At 44.6% G+C, this 18,956-nt stretch overlaps 1 protein-coding gene across 12 annotated transcripts in view; it reads right to left on the minus strand.

Annotated features, from left to right (window-relative positions):
- Positions 1-18,956, minus strand: part of LDB2 (LIM domain binding 2) — a 341,339-nt gene that overhangs the window by 65,720 nt on the left and 256,663 nt on the right. For all 12 annotated transcript variants that reach the window (XM_036018977.1, XM_036018972.1, XM_036019011.1 and 9 more), the window contains exon 3: positions 3,774-3,946. In XM_036018977.1, the coding sequence (XP_035874870.1) occupies positions 3,774-3,946 (173 nt within the window). The remainder of the gene's footprint in view (positions 1-3,773; positions 3,947-18,956) is intronic.

An 18,956-nucleotide genomic window follows, 5' to 3' on the forward strand; every position in this document is an offset into this window, starting at 1 on the left:
AAGAGTGCGGATGCCCACGGCCCGGAGGACAGCCTGGTGGGGTGTGGCTAAGGCTGGGAGGACGGGCTGACCGGCAAAGGCAGGAGCAAGCACTCAGATAGGAGGCCAGTGCATGCGCACCCCGATGCCTGGCTGTAGCGGCAAGTCATTGCTTAGTGAATCACTGAGGCCAGAAGAAAACACACCTGCAGTTACGGAAGTGACGAGGGCCTCTGTTCACGGCTATGATCACTGTTCTGGTTTGTAAAACCTAAACGTCGCCCAGCGCGCACCCCAGAGGGGGCTCATCCCAGCACCTGCCAGTGTTCACCCCCTCGAATGTCATTTGAGGGTCTTTGGCTCTGAAACCTTTGGCGATTGCTCCTCTGATTCTTAAGCCTTCTTGTCAACTTGATTTGAAACTGAATACAGAGAAGAAAGGCTTCCTGATGTATGTTTTTAAACTCTAATTACATATTTATCCCTAATCTATAATATTCCTAGGATCAGGAAATTGCAAAATGTGTACTATGCTCCTGAGGAATATTAAGTAGTACTGTTGATTAGGACTGTGGCTGATGTTTGATTCACCAGTTGACCAAATTTTCATAAAAGCAACTCAGAACCACGGGCTCAAATGCTCTTTGGGGAATTGGAGTTTATTGATAGCCTAAATTAGAGCAACGTGATACTGGGCCCCACGTAGCGTGCTAAGTAATGCAATGTACTAATAGCCGGTTCCCCTTTAAAAATAAAGCATTGACTTCCAAACTATTTTTCCTCGTGACGCTGAAAGTTCATTAACCCACTGTTTTACACTCAACAGCCTGATTATTTTCTTACTCGAAGATGAGCTATTTTTAATTAATATAAGAACAAAAGAAAAATCGGAAAGATTCTTTGGGTTGTATAATAGTCACTAAGGAGAAAAAGAAAAGGACCCTTTCACATTTTCTAAAAATAAATGTGCATAATTAGCAGCTGGACTACGTCCACAGAGCCACGCTAGATTTCCCAGGAAGTACTTTTTCTCATCGCAGTGTGGAAGTGGTCGTTACAAGACTTGGAGGGCCGCACTGCCGCGGAGGGCAGTCACATGGGTGATCCGAAGACCTGGAGCTTGAGACCCAGATTGCTGAGTGCGGGAGGACGCACAGGTCTTCCCGGCGGCCGCCTCAGATGCCCGGGCAGCCACTCCGCCCTCCGAGAGGGGAACGTGCCCGAATGAGGACGAATGCAGCAGGGAAAACCCTAGTTTCTTCATTACAAACATAAAGGACTGTATCAGTCCACCAGGAGAATGTTCTTGATGATTTGAAGCCAGCCCTGAAGAGACTGCACTGTATCTTCAGAGCAAGTGACTGTTGTCGTTAATACAAAAATCTTGGCCCGAGGAAGAAAGAAATTGAGGAAATTGTGTCAAAAGGCTACCACGAGATACATGTTTCTATCAATGGCCACAGGTTGTATAAGTAGCTCCTTCATTAGGGCAAACGTTTTATGTAATTATCATAGATTTTTTTCCTCTTAAAGTTCAAGGAATTTGTGTGTTTTTCTTGAATTGCCTAAAAGTAACACTAGGCCTTGACAAAAGAATATAAATACAAAAATAATGAAGCAACAGAGAAAGGCTTTTCCTGCAACGCTCAGGCTTCGTAACACCAGAAATCCATCTCTGTATCCATCTGATCTACAACATTCTGTAAATGTTCTACGTCTCCACAATGAAATGAGACCCAGACAAGTTAATCGGCATTGAGTGATCATTCCTTTCCACGTAACAAGACTCTCTTCCCAGCACCAGCTTCTGCACACAGGGGGACTTCTCCGTCTTCCAACGACAGCCTTCCTCTCTGCTCAGCTGTCGAAGACGAAGACAGAGAAAATCCAACTCCCGCCCTACATTTCAAATGTCTATGGACAGAGTCAAGATACCATCAAATCAGTGGCATTTGATCATGTGCTTTTGCATTTTCTAATCTTTGCCTTTGCTTTTTTTTTTTTACACCATCGTGGGCAGCAAAGAGATTAAATTGCACCAACAAGATCAAAGAGTACTGTAAGTAGCAAATGCTTCATTTTTATTTTTTGGGCATATTGTGCCTAAGTTAAAAAACATATCTTCAGTTTTATAACTTGGGCTTTTGCAACTAACTCTGATAATTCAATGTCTCTCAGCTAGGAAGAGAGGATTGTCACTTGTGTTTTCAACTACAAGAGAGAGCTGCTATCATTAATGGAAGGTCTGTCCAGAAAAAGTCCAGCCACTGTTAATATAACAAGAACAGTTTGTGTGACATCGATGTCACCTGGCAGCCAAGGAGAGTGGACTAGAATGTGCATGTGTGAACAATGACAACTTCACTGTATTAGTCAGTGACCAGCGGGAGACGGTGGCACACCGTCGTGTGAGCATGTGTACTGTGTGGCTATTGCATTCAAAATGACTGAGCAAGTAGAGCAAGGAATCTACATCAGATTTTGCGTTCATGCATCATGTCTCGTGCAGCGTCTTTGGTGGAACACCAAATCACCCAGGGGACTCGGCCTCCCTACAGCCCAGATTTGACACCCTGTAACTTCTGGCTTTTCCAAAAACTAAAGTCACCTTTGAAAGGGAAGAGGTTTCAGACCATCCTTGAGATTCAGGAAAGTATTTTGGGGCAGCTGATGGCTATTGGGAGAACTGTGTGAGGCCCCAAGGTGCCTACTTTGAAGGGGACTGAGGCCTCATCGTCCTATGTACAGTGTTTTTTGTATCTTCTTCAATAAATGTCTTTATTTTTCATATTACATGGCTAGTTACCTTCTGGACAGATCTTGTATTACAAATTAATTTCACATTGAATCTTAGTCAAAATGCAATGAACTGGTGTTCATTAAAATAAGCTTCTGTTCGCCAGAATCTGTGGCTGAATATTTGTTCTTACTAGTTTCCTCCTGGGGAGAAGACAAAAAGGGATTGTCAGTAGTGTTCTAGAAAGGTCCCTGCCCACAGGGAGTACTCCATACAGCAGCCATCCGTGTGTGGGAAAGATCACAGGTGTAGAATGTATGGAAGATGGAGTTTTCTCTTTTTTATTTTGATTCCTTCCAAAGGCCTTGAATTCTGCCTCAAAGGTCAATCTGGTCCTCTTCCTCCCCTCCCGTGTGTTTCTCCTTCTCTCTCTCACAACCAGCTTGCTGCCTGACCAGTCACAGAACTTAGAATTCGGGGGAAACCCCGTTTAAACTCTAAACTCCTGAATGTCCTTTATATTTTTGTTCCTTAAAGATGATGTTTAGTTAAGTTGTGGTTAGCTGGATTTTTTCCCCTGCCCTGTTGGTTCACACTGAATTTAGCTTTCAAACATGATGAAATTTTAGTGACCTATAGACTTTCTCCAGTAACAAATGGTACTATGATGATAACTGTGACTCTAGGTGGCCTCTGGATCAACAGGAGCCTGTGTCTGAATCAGATGACCCCCACCAGGAGAACATTTTTTCAGCTGCAGAAGATCCTTCGTATAAAAACCAACATTCCAATTTAGCAACCTGAGTTTACCAGGCAGCCGAACTTGTCTTTCTCTTAATTTTGAGGCTCGGTCATGCCTGAAAATGTTTCATGTCCCATGCACACCGCCGAGAACAGTGTTTGCTCTGAGTCAAGCCATGTCACCCAGAAAAGATTCTCTCACAGTGCTGAGTGTCCAAGGTGGGGGACATCGGCTCAAAGCTGCCGAAGGGAGCTTTAATGATTATCCCTGAACACACCCAGAGAAGGACAAGCCGCGTCGCCGACGCCCCCATACCTTGGTAAACATGGGCTTCCCGTGCTGGGTGACCATGGCGCACTGGTCGCAGTCCACCGTGATGGAGGAGTTGTGGTAGGACTCTTTCGAGTGTTTGAGGATGTAGTACAGGTCAGTCACCCCTCCTTCGAACACAGTGCTGAAGTAGCGGGGGATGAGGGTCCTGCCGATAGCTGGGAGAGAAACACAGACGAGCAGAAATTAATGAAAACATCCGCCTGGTCCCACGCATCCCATGCCATCCCCAGACCTGCGACAAGTCATCTTAAGAGACAGTGTCAGGAGGCAAATTTCTCTCTATCAACAGTCATGACCCTTCTGCGCTGTAGGTAACAAAATAAAGTTCCCAACTATTCAGAAAAAAATTTGTACAGTCATCTCTCCCGAGGGTTAGTATGTTTTTTTTAAAAGAATGGAGACAAACACACGGACTACTTTGGATCTCCTATGTGTTCTCTAAATGAATATATTTATAAAAAATAAAACACATCCAATCCACTTGGATTTTTAAATGGATTGCTACCAGGCCAATTATTCAATCGTGCTCTAGCAGGATTAGTCATGATAATGTACATTTTAATAATGTGGTCCTTTGCAGGGTGTGAAGTATTTTAGCATTCTCTCATTAGATCATCAGAACAACCCCTAGAGCATAGAGGTCTGAGACCCAAAAAGGTTATTATGAAAAAACTGAAAAGGTTATTAGGAATGTTTCGAAGTCACATAATTTACGAATAGAAAATTGGGCTTTCTAACTCCAAATCTGCAAACACCCAAACACTCACTCTTTCTAACACTGTGTCTCAAACTACTTTAATGAATGGAAATCCTTACCACGTGAACCATATCTGCATATACAAAGAGAGCCATAGCTCTGTAAACACTGATCATGCATTCTGCCTGCCTCTGGAGTTGGACAGGGGATCTTTCCAGAACAAAAGGCCCATTTTAAGAGAATTTGGTGCCTTCCACCTGGTCTGAATTGGTCTTCTTTATGTCATGCGTTCTGTCCTGCCCCATTTTAGTTTGAGGGGTTGGTAAGTAGCTGGGTCTCTGATATGACAATGCTCAGAAATAGCTAACCAGCCCTTGCTTTTAGCAGAGATTTTAAATCCTCTTACACTGAAAATCCCAACTCATAATATCAGGAATTTTGCCTATGTGCAGATTTTGAGGTTAAGTACTAAAGCACTCTCAAGAGATCCAAGGTTTTTAATAAATCTCTTACATTCACTACATAGGGGCTCCTGAAAGACAAAAATAGTATTTAAAATAAATAAATTACCAAAGAGAGCTTTAGTAGGAAGGATCATGAAATCTTCACTTGAATGTTTTAAAATATTTAACTTCATTTTAAGAGAATCAGCCTTAATCTACTCCATATGGATCTATATCTCTTTTGTACATGGCTTAGGAAAATATAACTATGAAAGACAATACGGTGCCCAACAGTTTTCTGAAATAATCTCTAAAGAATCCTGACACGGATGACTCATCTGTGAATAATTTATACGGTTGTTATTACTTCATATTTGCTGCGGTTAAAATCAACCAACACGTGTGTTCTAAAGATTCCAGTATCTTTGGCAAGTCCATCCTAAATAATCCTTAAACATGAATGTCCTAAACCCTGCCTCATCCCCAATAGCACGTGTCCATTCACTGAACATAAAATTCAAATGAGAGTAATTTGAGTCCATCATACCCCAAAATGCATGCTTATATTATAAAGAAAACTTTGTTAACTCGAAAAATCCTATTGTACCTTGCTAAACAGATAATGTTCATTTAATGCATTTCAAATATTCTAACTTGACCACAAAACAGCCGTAGCAATTTGACATTTTGGGATCTGTTCTGTGGAGAATAAATGAAAACCATACAAAGTAGATGTGGGGTGAAAATATTTCACGACTATATCCAAGAAATTGTCACAGTAAAAAAGGTTCCTGCAAATAAACACCACAGCACTGGGCACATTACAGTTCATCCATCACGAATCCTGCACAATTTAATTCCTTTGCAGTAGTGTTTGCTATATATTACCACCATTTTCCTTCACAGCGTAAGAGAAATTGATTGAGAAAAAGGTTGAGATTCCTTAACCTTAGACCTAAATTTTTAGGTTTAATTAGCTCTCCAACTCTAGAAAATGTACAGACTATATGTATGATAAATGTACTTAGAGGCAAAGGCAGCTTTGCTTCAGGGAACACTTTCCGGCTCTCTAGGAAATGGTTGTTATGGAGACCTGAGTTTTTTTTTCCAGCCCTCTTCCTTCATGGGACCGTCCCCACCGCTGTCCCCACAGTGCTGTTCGGACAGTCAATCCCGAAGCTCCATTATTATCACTGTGGGGACAGCTCCTCTGGGGGCAACAATGAACCTCAACTACGGTCTCCATGCCCTTGTGTATGCAGCCTCCGCTCCTCAAATATGGGCTGGGTCCGGGGACCTTCTTCAACCAGTAGAATGTGGCACAAGTGACCTTGGGTCAGTTTGCAGCAACACCTTAAAAAAGACTAGAAGCTTCCACTGTGTGCTCAGGGCAAGTTGGTTGCCATGCACGGAGTCCAGCTGCTCTAAGACTGGCCAGAGTGCGAGCAGCTCATCCCAGCTGCGTGGAGGAGCAGCCACGGGAAGAACCGGGTCTCGCAGCCAACGGCCCAGCTGAGCTTCCAGCCCGCAGCCAGCCCCGACTTGTTTATTGTGTGATTGGGGCCATCGCGGAAGTGAATCCTTGGGCTGCAACTGTGCTGCCTGAAGCTGATGTCACTTGGATGGAGCAGAGAGGAGCTGTCTCCCACGTGCTTTGCCCAAATTGCAGAATCACAAGTAAATAAAAGCAATGTTTGTATTTTGAGCCAACGCATTTGGAGCATGTTTTAATGGATCAATGAATAACCATAGCTCCCTTTCAAACCCCTAGGCTACAAAGACGGGCAAATTAGTACTTTTCCCTGAAAGAAAGAGGGCAGTTTTGCCGCCGAGAACACACAAATCACAGAAGTACAGACACTTGTCTCCAGAGGAAAGCAAATCAGAGAGACAGAGCCTTTGTGGATTATTTGGGTCCCCATATCTTAGCTGGGACTAAAGCCACCTTTAATCCTCGCTGGTCCCGTGTTTTGAGATATGCCTCCCCCGACTTCGAAAATTAAAAAAAATTTTGTTTGAGTGAGTTGTTATTAGCGTTCCATTCTTTGCACACAGAGGAATCCTGATGAATGCTGCCCTGTTCCAGCATGCAATGGGGTGGCACACAGGGATGTAAAATACAGTGACGAGAATGAGAATCTGCAAAAGACAGGAGTCTCCCTTTGAGTCCGAAGCTGAAAGGGACAAAAAGTGTGCCAGGGGCTGTACTAGTTTTCTACTGCCACTGTACCACATGACCACAAACTTAGCGGCTCAGACTCTATTTACTCATTCATTATCTCACACGGTTCTGACAATCTGGCGAGGGCCTTGCTGGACTCAAAGGTGTTGGCCAGGCTGTAAGCCAGGCTGCCTTGCTTTCTAGAGGCTCCGGGGAGAGTCGGTTTTCTCGCTGTTCACAGCATCCAGAGGCTGCTGGCGCACCTGGGCTGGGGCCCCGCCCTGCATCCTCACGGGCAGCAATGGTGAAGGCATCACCCTGGGACATCCCTCTCGCTCCCTCTGCTGCCTCCCTCTTCCATTTTAAGGAACTCCGCGATGGCCTGGGACCCACCCAAATAATCCAGGATCCTCTTCTGCCAGAAAGTCCTTAACCTAGTCAAGTCTTCAAAGCTCCTTTTGCGATGTAAAGTAACTTATTCACAGGTACCAGGGATTGGCACTGGACAACTCTGGGGGTGGGGGCGGGGGGTGGGGAGGGAAACTGTTCTGCCTTCCCAAGAGAATATGTTTGCTAAAGAGCTCCTGTTCTGCAAGGGAGAACAGTAAAAAATATAACACACACACACGCACACACACACTCACTGAGCAATATACAGATAATTTTCAGCGAATGGGACAACCAGAAAAAAAATCACATGTGTTTGAGGAAGTCACTCGGTAGCTCATTCACTGATTTCTTCTGTGTACGTTCCCGGAGCTCAGAGCAGAGCAAAGCTCCGGGGCAGGTGCTGGGCCCACGAAGGTAGGTTTTTGGCCCTACCTTTCAGACACATTTCCAACAAGAGAGTTACCCAGTATCCAAGCAGCTACAACACATGTGATAATCAAGTTAGAAGACAAATTTGTGATTTTGAACTCTTTGCCATTTTCTCCTGACTCCTGAATTCCACATACTGCCGTGTTATTTCTGAAGCACTGAGATTAAAATATCCTTTTAATTTTGCAAAATCCTGTAACCGCACCGCACAGCCTAATATAAATGACTTTAAATCGGTGAACGTCCCAGACTTAGCTCTGGTGATCCCCTAAAACTCACTAAGTCTGCATCTATTTAAGTTTTATATTGTCACATTCCTACGCTAGACTTCCACGTTGCATTAATACTTTAATCCTTGGAATTAAAATTAATTTCAATATTGATATACATAAATCTACATTGTGTTGCATGCAGAGAATTACATCTTATGAATACCGCTGAAGAGATGAAAATAGCTAGAGCAGATTAAAACCGAGCGTCTACCTTTCGAACACACTTAGGTCAACGCTCCACATGCTGGAGGCGGAAGTGAGGTGAGGGAGACCGCCCAGGAGAAGTGTCCTGTGGTGCCAGGTGAGTGGAATGTAGTCTGCATTACTTATCCAGGTATTTATGAAAGGGAAAGGGAGATTATTCAGATTAAATTATTCAGACACCTGAAATGCGTACAAAGAATCTCTAAGTAATACCCTACTTGAAGATGAACACTAGCCCAGAAGTAGTAGCTAAAAATTTGTCCGTGGCTAATGTGGATGTTGAGCTCTGAGCTCTAGGCTCCTTGGGAAGGGTTTCACGGTTCTGATTTGCTCCAGGCCACTGACCTGCACTCTGCAAAGGTTCTGCTGCTGGAGTTGGCAGGCTGATGGTGCCGTGGAGGCGAGGTCTCGCTTCCACCTGTTCTTGCAGGTGTTACTTGTGGATGTTTGGATACGTATACCACACTTACACATAGTAGGTGATTTTCCCCACTTAGAAAGTAGATGGTACACATTAGGAACTCTTAATCGTTGAGGAAATATAAGCGACTGTGCATCTATCTTTTAGGGCATTGCATCTCATTTCATCTTTATTCATCTCTATGTGATTAAGAAATGCTTTTCTTTAGTTCTTAAGAATATTTATAGGTAATTCACATGGAAGGAATTACAAGTAGAAAATAATCATATGGGGAAATATTCAAACCAGTAATCAAAGTATAAATTAAAATAATAAAAAGATTAAAACTTAAACCTGGTGAGGTTGTGAAACAGGTTTCACTCAAATAATTCCAGGGAAATCAACGGAGCAATTACGCCTGAACTTGAGAATCTGTAAGTTTATTCTGGTAGTTTATTCACTATGACTCTAATCTTTTTGTACACGCTTTTGCCAAATTGTAATTTTAATGTCCAGATCATAAGTGCCTTGAAGTTCTTCAAGTCCTGATGCTAAGACTTTTTAACTTGGGTTTATCCATTATTTACTACTATTCTAAATGCTTATGCTTTCTATCTTTCGAAGACAATTCACTTAAAAAAATGAAAGAGGTCGAGAACTGTGATTAAAATGGAAAATAAGAGGAAGGTTCACAACTAACGATGTGTTAATACCACTTAACATGTGGCAATTATTTAACTAATGAGTTTTTTTCTTCATTGAAGAGAAAATCATGACCACACATTTGTGTTTTTAATTTGGTGAAGTTACTTATAACAAAATAATTGATGAATATGATTTAAAAAACTGTCCATAAACATAGTAATGGATAAATTGGTTGTCTGAATCTAAGTAGTTTTATATAGCTGTTCTAATGCTCAGAAATCCAAATGGAAATTCTACCACCGAGGTAGTTCATAAACACAAAGATTCATTAAACTTTAGACTGATCAGTATTCAGAAATCAATGAATGCATTATGCCGACATGTAAATGGCAATGCTCCTAGGAGTGAAGTAAACATTATCGATGACTTCATTTATGGTAAACAATCCTCATAATTAGCCTAAAGTGTGGAAATGAAACATGTTCAAACTTTGATGGGGGTGATGAGGGCCCAAGACAGATCCCTTTGTCTTGGTGAAGGCAGGGCAACTCAAACTGACTTTACTTTCATAAATTGATGTCATTTTCAATCTGAACTCCCTTTTTTTTTCCTCAACCAAAGCAATTTGACTTAAACAGCCACCTCTCTTGTGATGTCAAAGATTCATTCATTGAATCTTTTGCTTAGTAAGTATCTGGGCCTGAGGTTGCTCCGGCTGCTGGAGGTAAACAGCAGACAAGTGGAGCCAGGACGACCTTGGAGACAGGGAACGCAGGCCACTTTAGACAGGCAGGTGTGGAGGCTGCAGTGAGGAGGTGGCTGCCGAGCTCGTTTCTGATTGAACGGGGCCATGTCAAGATCCAGGGAGAAGAGGTGCAAACCCAAGGAAAAGCAGGGGCAAAGGCCCCAAGACAGGAATGGGTTTGAACTGAAAGAGCTTAGTATGTCCCAGAAGGCAAGGCCGTGTGGCAGGAGCACCGTCACAGAGCACGGTGATGGGTGAACTCAGAGAAGGAGAAGGAACAGATTGCATGGTGCTTCCTAGTCCACGGCAAAGCACTTGCATTTTATTCCTAGTGCAATGAAACGGCAGTGAACGTTGAGCCAGTGACGTGATCTGAGGAACCTTCTCTAGTCTCCTTAGATGTAGTATTCATCTGCCAACAGGGTCCTGAAAACCCACAAAATTTTCTGATCCTCCCAGAAATCTACTAGGCATTTTCCCCTTCATTTTCTACCTACCAAACTTGACTAACTTAGCTGAGACTTCAGCCATACCAGTTGCACCAGGTGCTGGAGAAAAAACAATGACCAAGGCAGACCCTACCTTGAGCCTAGGGAGCTTCCAACCAAGCAAGTCTTAGAGCTATGAATTCGTGGATTCAGGACAAGTGAGACGCGAGCCATGGCTCCATCTGTTTATCCACTGCCTGACACGACCAGGACCCGGTACAAATTTGCTGGATGAGTCCATGCCATCCATGAGCGGATTTACGGTTCCAAGTTGTAGGAACTTACATGTAAGCCTGTCTTAGTTCATCTCGTTCAACCAGGGTTTTGGCATATTCAGATAATTTTGGATCCTAATTCTGTCAGCCATCCCGCAGGCTATTTTCATGGTGGGCAAGATTCCTTTTTCCCTTTGTCCAAGGGACTGACAGTTACATTGGGCAGGAGAGCCCACAGCCATGGCTGGATTCTAACCATACATCAACGTCCTGTGGGCATGAAACTGAGGACCGTGACTGACTTCCAGAATAAGCCCATGCTCTAGTAGCTCATGCCTCACAGATGCAGTGCAGGATCCACGGGGGGAGAGTGAGATGTCACAGAAAGGTCCACATGAAATGATGCACGGACGACTGGGCGCAGGTGACCAAGGGCAGCGAGATGTCCAAGCTGAGCAACAGCCTGTCTCTGGGAGCGTGGTGCAGGTCTCAGGACTTGGGCTGCTGTCTTGACCACATCTTATGTATTTAATTATACCTTGGAGGAACTTGTCTGGATGAACCACTCCATTACACAGAGATTTCTCCGTTTCTCTTTATGGCGGTACAACATTTTTGTTGTTGTTGTTGTCCTAATCTTATAACGTAGTTCACACCTGGTAGGTTTGTTTCTGTCCTCTGGACCTTTATTTCTATATTTTCATAACTATTATATTTATTCTTCAAGATGAACCTTAAGATAATATTTTCAAATTCCAAAAAATGGGAGAAGATTGATTTAAATTAAATTGAACTTATTAAGAAAGAGCTGACATCTTTAAGATGTTAAATCTTCCTATTAAATACTATGAAATGTTTGTCCATAAGTTTAAGTCTTTATTTCTATGTCAAAAAAGTTCCACAGTTTTTAAATGCACAGATACCTAAAATTTAAGGTTAAGATAATTCTTGCATACTTGTTATGCTGAATTGTTAATATATTTTTAATTTATTTCTACTTGGAGCCCAGATAGTTAATCAATGTTTTTAGAATTTTAAAAAGTTTTCTAGATAAAGAAAACTATCACTCCCAAATAGTGGTAATCTTTTTCTTCTTCCCAATATTTACCTCATTAATTTCTCATCTTGCTGCAATGGTTAGAATAGAACTTTCAGAAAAATAAGATTAAATAATGAGGAAAGTTATAGACTCCTTTCCCTGATTTTTCTTCTTTAGAAAATGCCTCCAAGATCAAGGAAACGCTATATGTTGATTTGACATCTTATTTATCATGGAGAGAAAAACAAATTACTTTTCTAATCTTTGTTTTTATGATTTTTTTCTTTTTTTTATCCTGATGGAAGTTTAATTTGATCAAATGCCTTTTCAGTAACCATCGACGGTCTAATTTTCTTTAGAAAGCTCCCTATTAACATATTTTTAATTGTTGAACAATTTTTGTACTCAGTATAAACCTTAGTCTCTCTTGTGCACACACACACACACACACACATTTCTGTATAAATCCAATGTACAAATTCACCCCTTTAACAATATCTATGAAGGCAGTGTTCAGGATGCTCTGTATGAGGTTCTGTCCCAGGTACTAAATTACCATGGCAGAGCCGGAGAAGGCCCCGAGTTTAGTCCAACGATTCCCAAGGCGTTTTGTAATCCCAGTGGGTTTCTGGAGGTCTCAAAACACACCTCTAGCTAGTTCTTTCTATATATATATCTTTAAGAATTGTTAAAAAGAACACAGTGAGCATGTTTCTCTGATTCTAGTAGGAATGATCTTGGCTCATGGTAATACCAATAAGCTCCTGGTTAGTGATGATGAACAGCACTTAACATATGAAGAAATGATATAGTACAAAGTACGAACAGTTACTTAATAGATGTGTTAGGTTGCCCATGGTTATATTCCCCACCCTCATTGTACAGGAGAAGAGCCTGATGGCCAGAGAAGTGCAAGTGCACAGGCACTCAGAGCCATGGTGGACTACCACAGACCACTTGCTGGTTTCAGTCAACCATCACTGGTTTATTTCTATGCCCAGATTCAACGTTTATTAATGTTTAAATTATTTAAGTAATATATGTGCAAACAATGAATATATTCCTGTCCCAGAGACTCACCTTCTGTTCCCTAGATCTGATTCCTCATTCTAGATGTGGAATAGACCTCACTTCCTCAACAGCTGGGTGCTGCCCTGCTTCGGGGTTGCCACAACATCCAATGGGCATTTCCACTGCTTTCACTTTTTCCAACCAGGTAGACCTCTGACAGCCAGTCCTGAAGCCCCAGCAGCTGGTGCCATACACGCACCGCCCCCCCCCCCACCGTGGATGGAGATGGGAGGGGCCTGAGTCTCTGCATTACCACCAGGGGACAGCGGCCGTATGTTGGGAAAACCCACTTGGACTTTGGAGCGAAATGCACGTTTCCATTGTGCCAAGGCACTGACATATTTATTGAAGGCACAGTCTATTCATTTAAGTGTCTAGGGTTAACTAATATAATCACTCACAAGCCCAGAGTTCCCCCGACCACCGTGTCCTCACCAATGGCAGTGCCTTTGCCCCTCCCTAGTCCATCTTTGTTACTGGTAAGTTGTATAGCGGTCTGGAGTTTTCAATTATATATTCATCTCCATATGTATGACCCAGAGCAAAGACATGCCATTTTGTGTGCGTGCCTTTTGTTTTGTTTTGCCTTAAAATGGTCATGCTAACTATATCTCTATGGAACTTGTCTTTTTTTTCACTCCAAAATACATTTTTGAGCTCTCAAACTAATTCACTTGTAATCCCCGCACTATATTCCAGAATATGGCTGTTTCACACATTATTTAGACATTCCCATGTTAAGGGATTACAAATTCTTTTTCAGTTTTTCCCACCAGGGTAGACATTGAAAAAGGAAAACCAAAAAAATTTCATTTAACTAGGTCCCAGTACTCACACCCTTCAAAGTGCTGTGACCAGGTGACTGTCTCATCGCATAGATAGAACATGCCTTACCCACGACGCCGCCAGCACCGGGTATGGTCAACGCCCGCATTTCCTACCACTCAGATCGCACAGTGTGCTCCTCACAAAGAGGTAGCCTTTCAGGAGTCAAAGCATTATCTACCCACACATTATGAAATTAAATGGTTAATCACAGATATCCTGCTAACGTGGTTACTCCTCCAAGTCAATCATTCACATTCAGTGTCTTTAGATAGTGTGCAGTTTTCTGGAATATTTTCTTTAACTCCAAACCCATTCATTGGGCGAATGGAAGAAAAAAGGGGTCCAAGCTAGAGAAATAAGAAAATTCTACTCCTTGATTTTTTCCAAGGTGCCGAACTTAAGGACCCTTATGAAAGTATTTCCATATGATTTATTGGGGCTTCTCAAACTTAAAGCCATGGGACCCCCACAAGTCATTCAGTTTTGTGTTTTAATATGAGCACAACTCAACTGCGTTGGAGAAATGTCGCCAGAGAAGCAGAAATATGCGTGTGATTTCAAACGTAATGGAAACCAGGGCTCGGCGCCTTTCGCCATGCCGACAGGGGTGAATGGGCCAATTCGCCCGCCTGCAGAGGGAGGCAGACTTGGGGTAGAGACTGGGCCCCCCACCCCAGGACTGGGAATTGCACAGATATTCCCTCTGAGGCGTTAAGTGGTCACTGCAATAGAAGCTAATGAAACCTGACCTTTTCTGGTGGGTTTTGAAGTCCAAGGGAAGGTTTGCAGAGTTAAAGTAACAAACTGGCCACCCCGCCACCCTTCTCTCATCTCCATTTCAACCTCGCTCTCCCGCAGGCACGGAGCTCCTCCCAGCCTGTGCTCATGCAGCGCCCGCCATCCAGGCTGTTCTGGTCCCCGCCTTCTCGGCTTCACCCCAAGTCTCAGGCACCCTCAGATCCCAGCTCCAGCATCCCGCCCCCTCTGCTGAGTACCTCGCTTTTCCTATGACTTTTCCACTTCTTTCCTCTAAATGCAAAGTGATTATAAACGCGGGTGTCGCCATGAAAGTTCCACATCCATAAACTGGCCGTGCCATTGCCTTGCTTGGTGACCTGGATTTATGCTGTTTAAACCCCAGTTTCTTCATCTGTCAAATGGGCACGGAGCAGTCAGTAACTCGATGGGCAGTGACAGGTGTTAATGACATCATGCCTGCGAAGGGCTGCCCCAGAGCCCGGCTCTGCTAAGCACTTAAAGCACGTCACTGCTCCCCTATCACTCTGCACGCGCACAGGCTAAGCGACTTACCCCGCTGTATTGTAATCGTCAGTTTTATTGTCTTTCCTTCAGTGACTGTCATTCCCTGAAGGCAGAGAACATTTCTCGATCGTTTCAGTATCACAGCACATTCGCAATGTAAATAGCTACTTAAGCGATGTTTGGCAAACGGAGGCGTGCGGACTTGGCACGTCTACGCGGACAGCCTGCCAACCTCCAGCTGGCGGCGCATGCGCACGCACGGGTTTCTGACGCCGAGGTGAAGCCACTTCCACAGCTCGGGGCTGGGGTGCCCACAGCACCCGAAGAACATAAGCTTTCAGGGGCGCCGTATCTGGCGTTTTTATATCTGCATGCTCCCGTTCAGATAATCAAGGATTAGAGAAGACTCATTTTGATGGTTGCATCTTGGGCTGAAAGTCACTTTTGAGTTTGCCAAGTAAGAAAAGCATCCTATCTGAGACGACTTAGTTTGAAGAGGGACGTCCCCCTTACCGTATCTGTGTGCACAACTCGTAAACTTCCCAGCCCCGTGAAGAAAAGCACACTCCTCTGAAGAAGAGGGAAGAAAAGAGAGAGAGGCTCTGTTGCATGCCAAACCAGCATTCCAGAGGCTCTCCACGGGGAAGTAAAACTTCTTGGAAATGCGGAGTACTAAAAGGGGGTCAGCCTCACATTCCGCGGCAGTCCGCGGGGGGCTGAGCTTCTGACCCTCAGACTGTGTCTACAAGGAAAGGAACAAGGGTTCTGACAGGGAATTAAGTGTTGCATAGGCTTTTCGACAGCGCGACTTAATAGCCCAACTGCACCCACACGAGTTGGATAAAAGTGTGTGGGCCCCGGGTGTTGGGATCTGTCGTTCTCTGTGCAGATTTTCGGAAACCCCAGAGGGATTCGGTCAGGGAAGGCAGCCGCTGGGCCTTCTGTGGGTTTTGGAGTGAGTCTGATGGGCGCGAGCCTGGCAGCTGGTCACCAGTGCTTGCACACAGCTACCATTTCTTGTGGGTTGAATGACATAAATGCCCCCTCACTTGTCACCGCTATCTGACAGTCCCTTCTCTGAAGCTGTCCCCTCTCCTTTCAGTGAGGGGACCGTTGTTCCATTCCCCGAGGTGACATGTCACTCTGGCCTCTGTCTGGACTTGTCTGTAGGAGGGGAAACGGTGCTCTTATCGGGAGACAGAGAGCACCAGGCACCCCCTGGGTCACATGAACCTGGAGCAAGGTCACGGCCTCTGGACCTTGCTCGCGCCTCTCTCTGGTGTCCCTCTTTATCCTCTGTCCCTATTAGGAAGTGATAAGAAGGTCCAGGGTCCTCCCTGGCCTTGCTCCTCACCAGGCTTGGCCTCCTCCCACAGGTGGGTCATGGGTGCTCAAACGTGGACCTGGGAGCCACCCTGCCTGGGCCTGAGTCCGAGCTCTGTTCCACAGCAGCTGTGTGACTTTGGGAAAGTCACTTAATCATTCTGGCCTCAGGTTTCCATCCATCAGACAAGGATGAGAACAGTGCCAGCCTCCCAGGGATGCCGCACAGAGGACCTGAAATCACCCGCGAAATGATCCAACCTCCGGCTAAACTCTATCCCTGTCCCCTAGTTCATTATTTTTTCTTCATAAGGTTCAGCACTACTCATATTATGTTACAGTTGAATGTTGTATCTGCTCCCCTAGAAGAATACAAGCTCCAAGAAGGGAGGAAGTGTTCTTGGCTACATTCTCAGAAGCAAGAGCAATATGGAGCATGCAGTAGACACTTACTACTGAATAGGTACTGAGCAGCTAAACTTTGCATTGGTGCCCATCAGGACACTGAAAATAGTTATTTTATTATTTTATCATCATTATTATTAGCTTTGCCATAATGATTAAATAGTATAGAAAATACTTGGGTATTGAGTGTGTGCTCAATGCATAGAGAATAAAAGCTAGAAAAAGGGAAAGAAAGAGAGACAGAGATGGGGGAGGAAGAAAGGAAGAAGAAAGAAAAAAGGAGGGAGGGGAATGGAGGACAGATGGAAGGAAGGAAAAGAGCGGGCATATTTGCAACAGAGGTGCTGAGGATATAATCAATGTAACGTTTGGGAGGCAGTGAGGGAAAAGGGTGGTCAGTGTTAGGTATTGCATATTTTAAAATGTCTTGCGCCGCACGGGTTGAACATCAGTGTGCTAGGTGGTCAGAGAAGAACCAGCCTGGGGTGGAGCAAGAGGCACAGGCTGTGCAGTCGGACAGGGCCAAGTCCCTCTCCCGCTGCGGCAGTGCGCCACAGTGTACGACTCGGAACAGGAACCGGCTCCCTTGTTCCTTGTATCTCTGTGCTGCCCCCTCCCCCGGCCAGACGCACCATTATGTAACTTGCATTATTACGTACCTAGGTGGCTGGCCATTGCTACTTACATGAGGATAATATCAGTTGTTTTTCCCAGATGACCTTGAGGACGCACGGAAAAAGAACAAGCATGTTGCGCGTCTAGCTGAGCTCTGAGGACACGACAGAGCTCTACCACCTCTCTGAGCTGGGCAGGCAGAGCTGCGGCCCGCACACAGCGAGCCCTCGATCGCTGCTCGGTGCAGGGGGAAGCCAAGGTGGGAACACCGACACCACGTCAGGATCATACAAACCGTGTGTGCATTCCACCGCCTACAGGAAGAACGAGAGAACCGGAGTCGTGTTCGGAGGGACTTGCGACGTGGCCCCCGCACGGGGCTCAGACGCAGAGCGCATCCTGTGTCCCTACGCCATGCCACGCTCCCTCCCTGGGTAGCAGGCCGGGGACTAACTTGTGCAGCTGCCAACTTGTCCGTGCTTCCAAGAATTAAAAACAGGGGGGCAGGGTAATCTAGGTACATTTCTCCTGCCAGTCTGTTATTATTTTCTCAAATCTTTGAAAACTCCATGTATCCTTTTTTAAGATTGCATTTGAATGGCAGCTGCTATGTAACTTGTTACTTTAACAGCATCTCTTCAGACTTCTTTCTCCCTTTACCCCTCCCCTCCTCCTCCTCTTCCTTCTTCTCCTTCACTCTCTCTCTCCCCTCCCCCCTAGGCCTTTGTTACCAGAATTTCAGCCCCTTCTCAGAGGAAACATTTTAGCAGCGAGGGTTTATGGCTACCGTAAAGAAGAAAGTTTGAAAGGCAAAGCCAGAGACGTGATCCCCAGCTTTATAACAAACTCCTGTCAAAACATAACAAACCACAGCCAGACAAGAGCCGCAGTGACAGAATGCAAGACCATAAAGATGATGGAGATCAGACGGGACAGGCACTTTGGAGAAACAAACACCTTCCTTGCAAACCGACAGAGTGAGAGTAACACTGAAAACCCTTCCTGGGCGCGGGGGATGGGTGGGCGGACATGCTCACAAGAAATAAGGACAAAAACATAAAATTCAAATGTCAACCCAGCCCAAGGAGATAAGCCCAAGGCAGACAAAGAACCCAATTTTACTAAATCAAGCTGACACCTCCTTCTGACTTTAATTGAACTCAGAAAGCTGGATCCTGAGCAACCATAAAATTAAGAAGTGGGTACATCCGGTGCAGAAATGGAACGTCGGTGCGTAGCTGCTTTAAGTGTTACTCTCTCTGGACATTCTGGGTTCTGAAAACAAAACGTGACATTATCCATTCATGGGGAGCAGCTGGAGCACCTGGCTGGAGGTCAGGGATTCGGTGTCCCTTAGCGTTCCCCATGGAAGGTTCCAGATCTGAGGTCAAGGTCTTGCAATATGTCCAAGCATCCATTCAGGTTTCTATGGTGCTGTTGTTATTAGAAAGAAGCACAGGAAGGGGAAGCAAAGCTAATGAATGCAGCTTATCAGGATGCCAAAGAAAACCTGTCTTCTGTTGAACCGGAAG

This window comes from Phyllostomus discolor, chromosome 1 (assembly GCF_004126475.2).
Source record: "Phyllostomus discolor isolate MPI-MPIP mPhyDis1 chromosome 1, mPhyDis1.pri.v3, whole genome shotgun sequence".
Taxonomy (NCBI): domain Eukaryota; kingdom Metazoa; phylum Chordata; class Mammalia; order Chiroptera; family Phyllostomidae; genus Phyllostomus; species Phyllostomus discolor.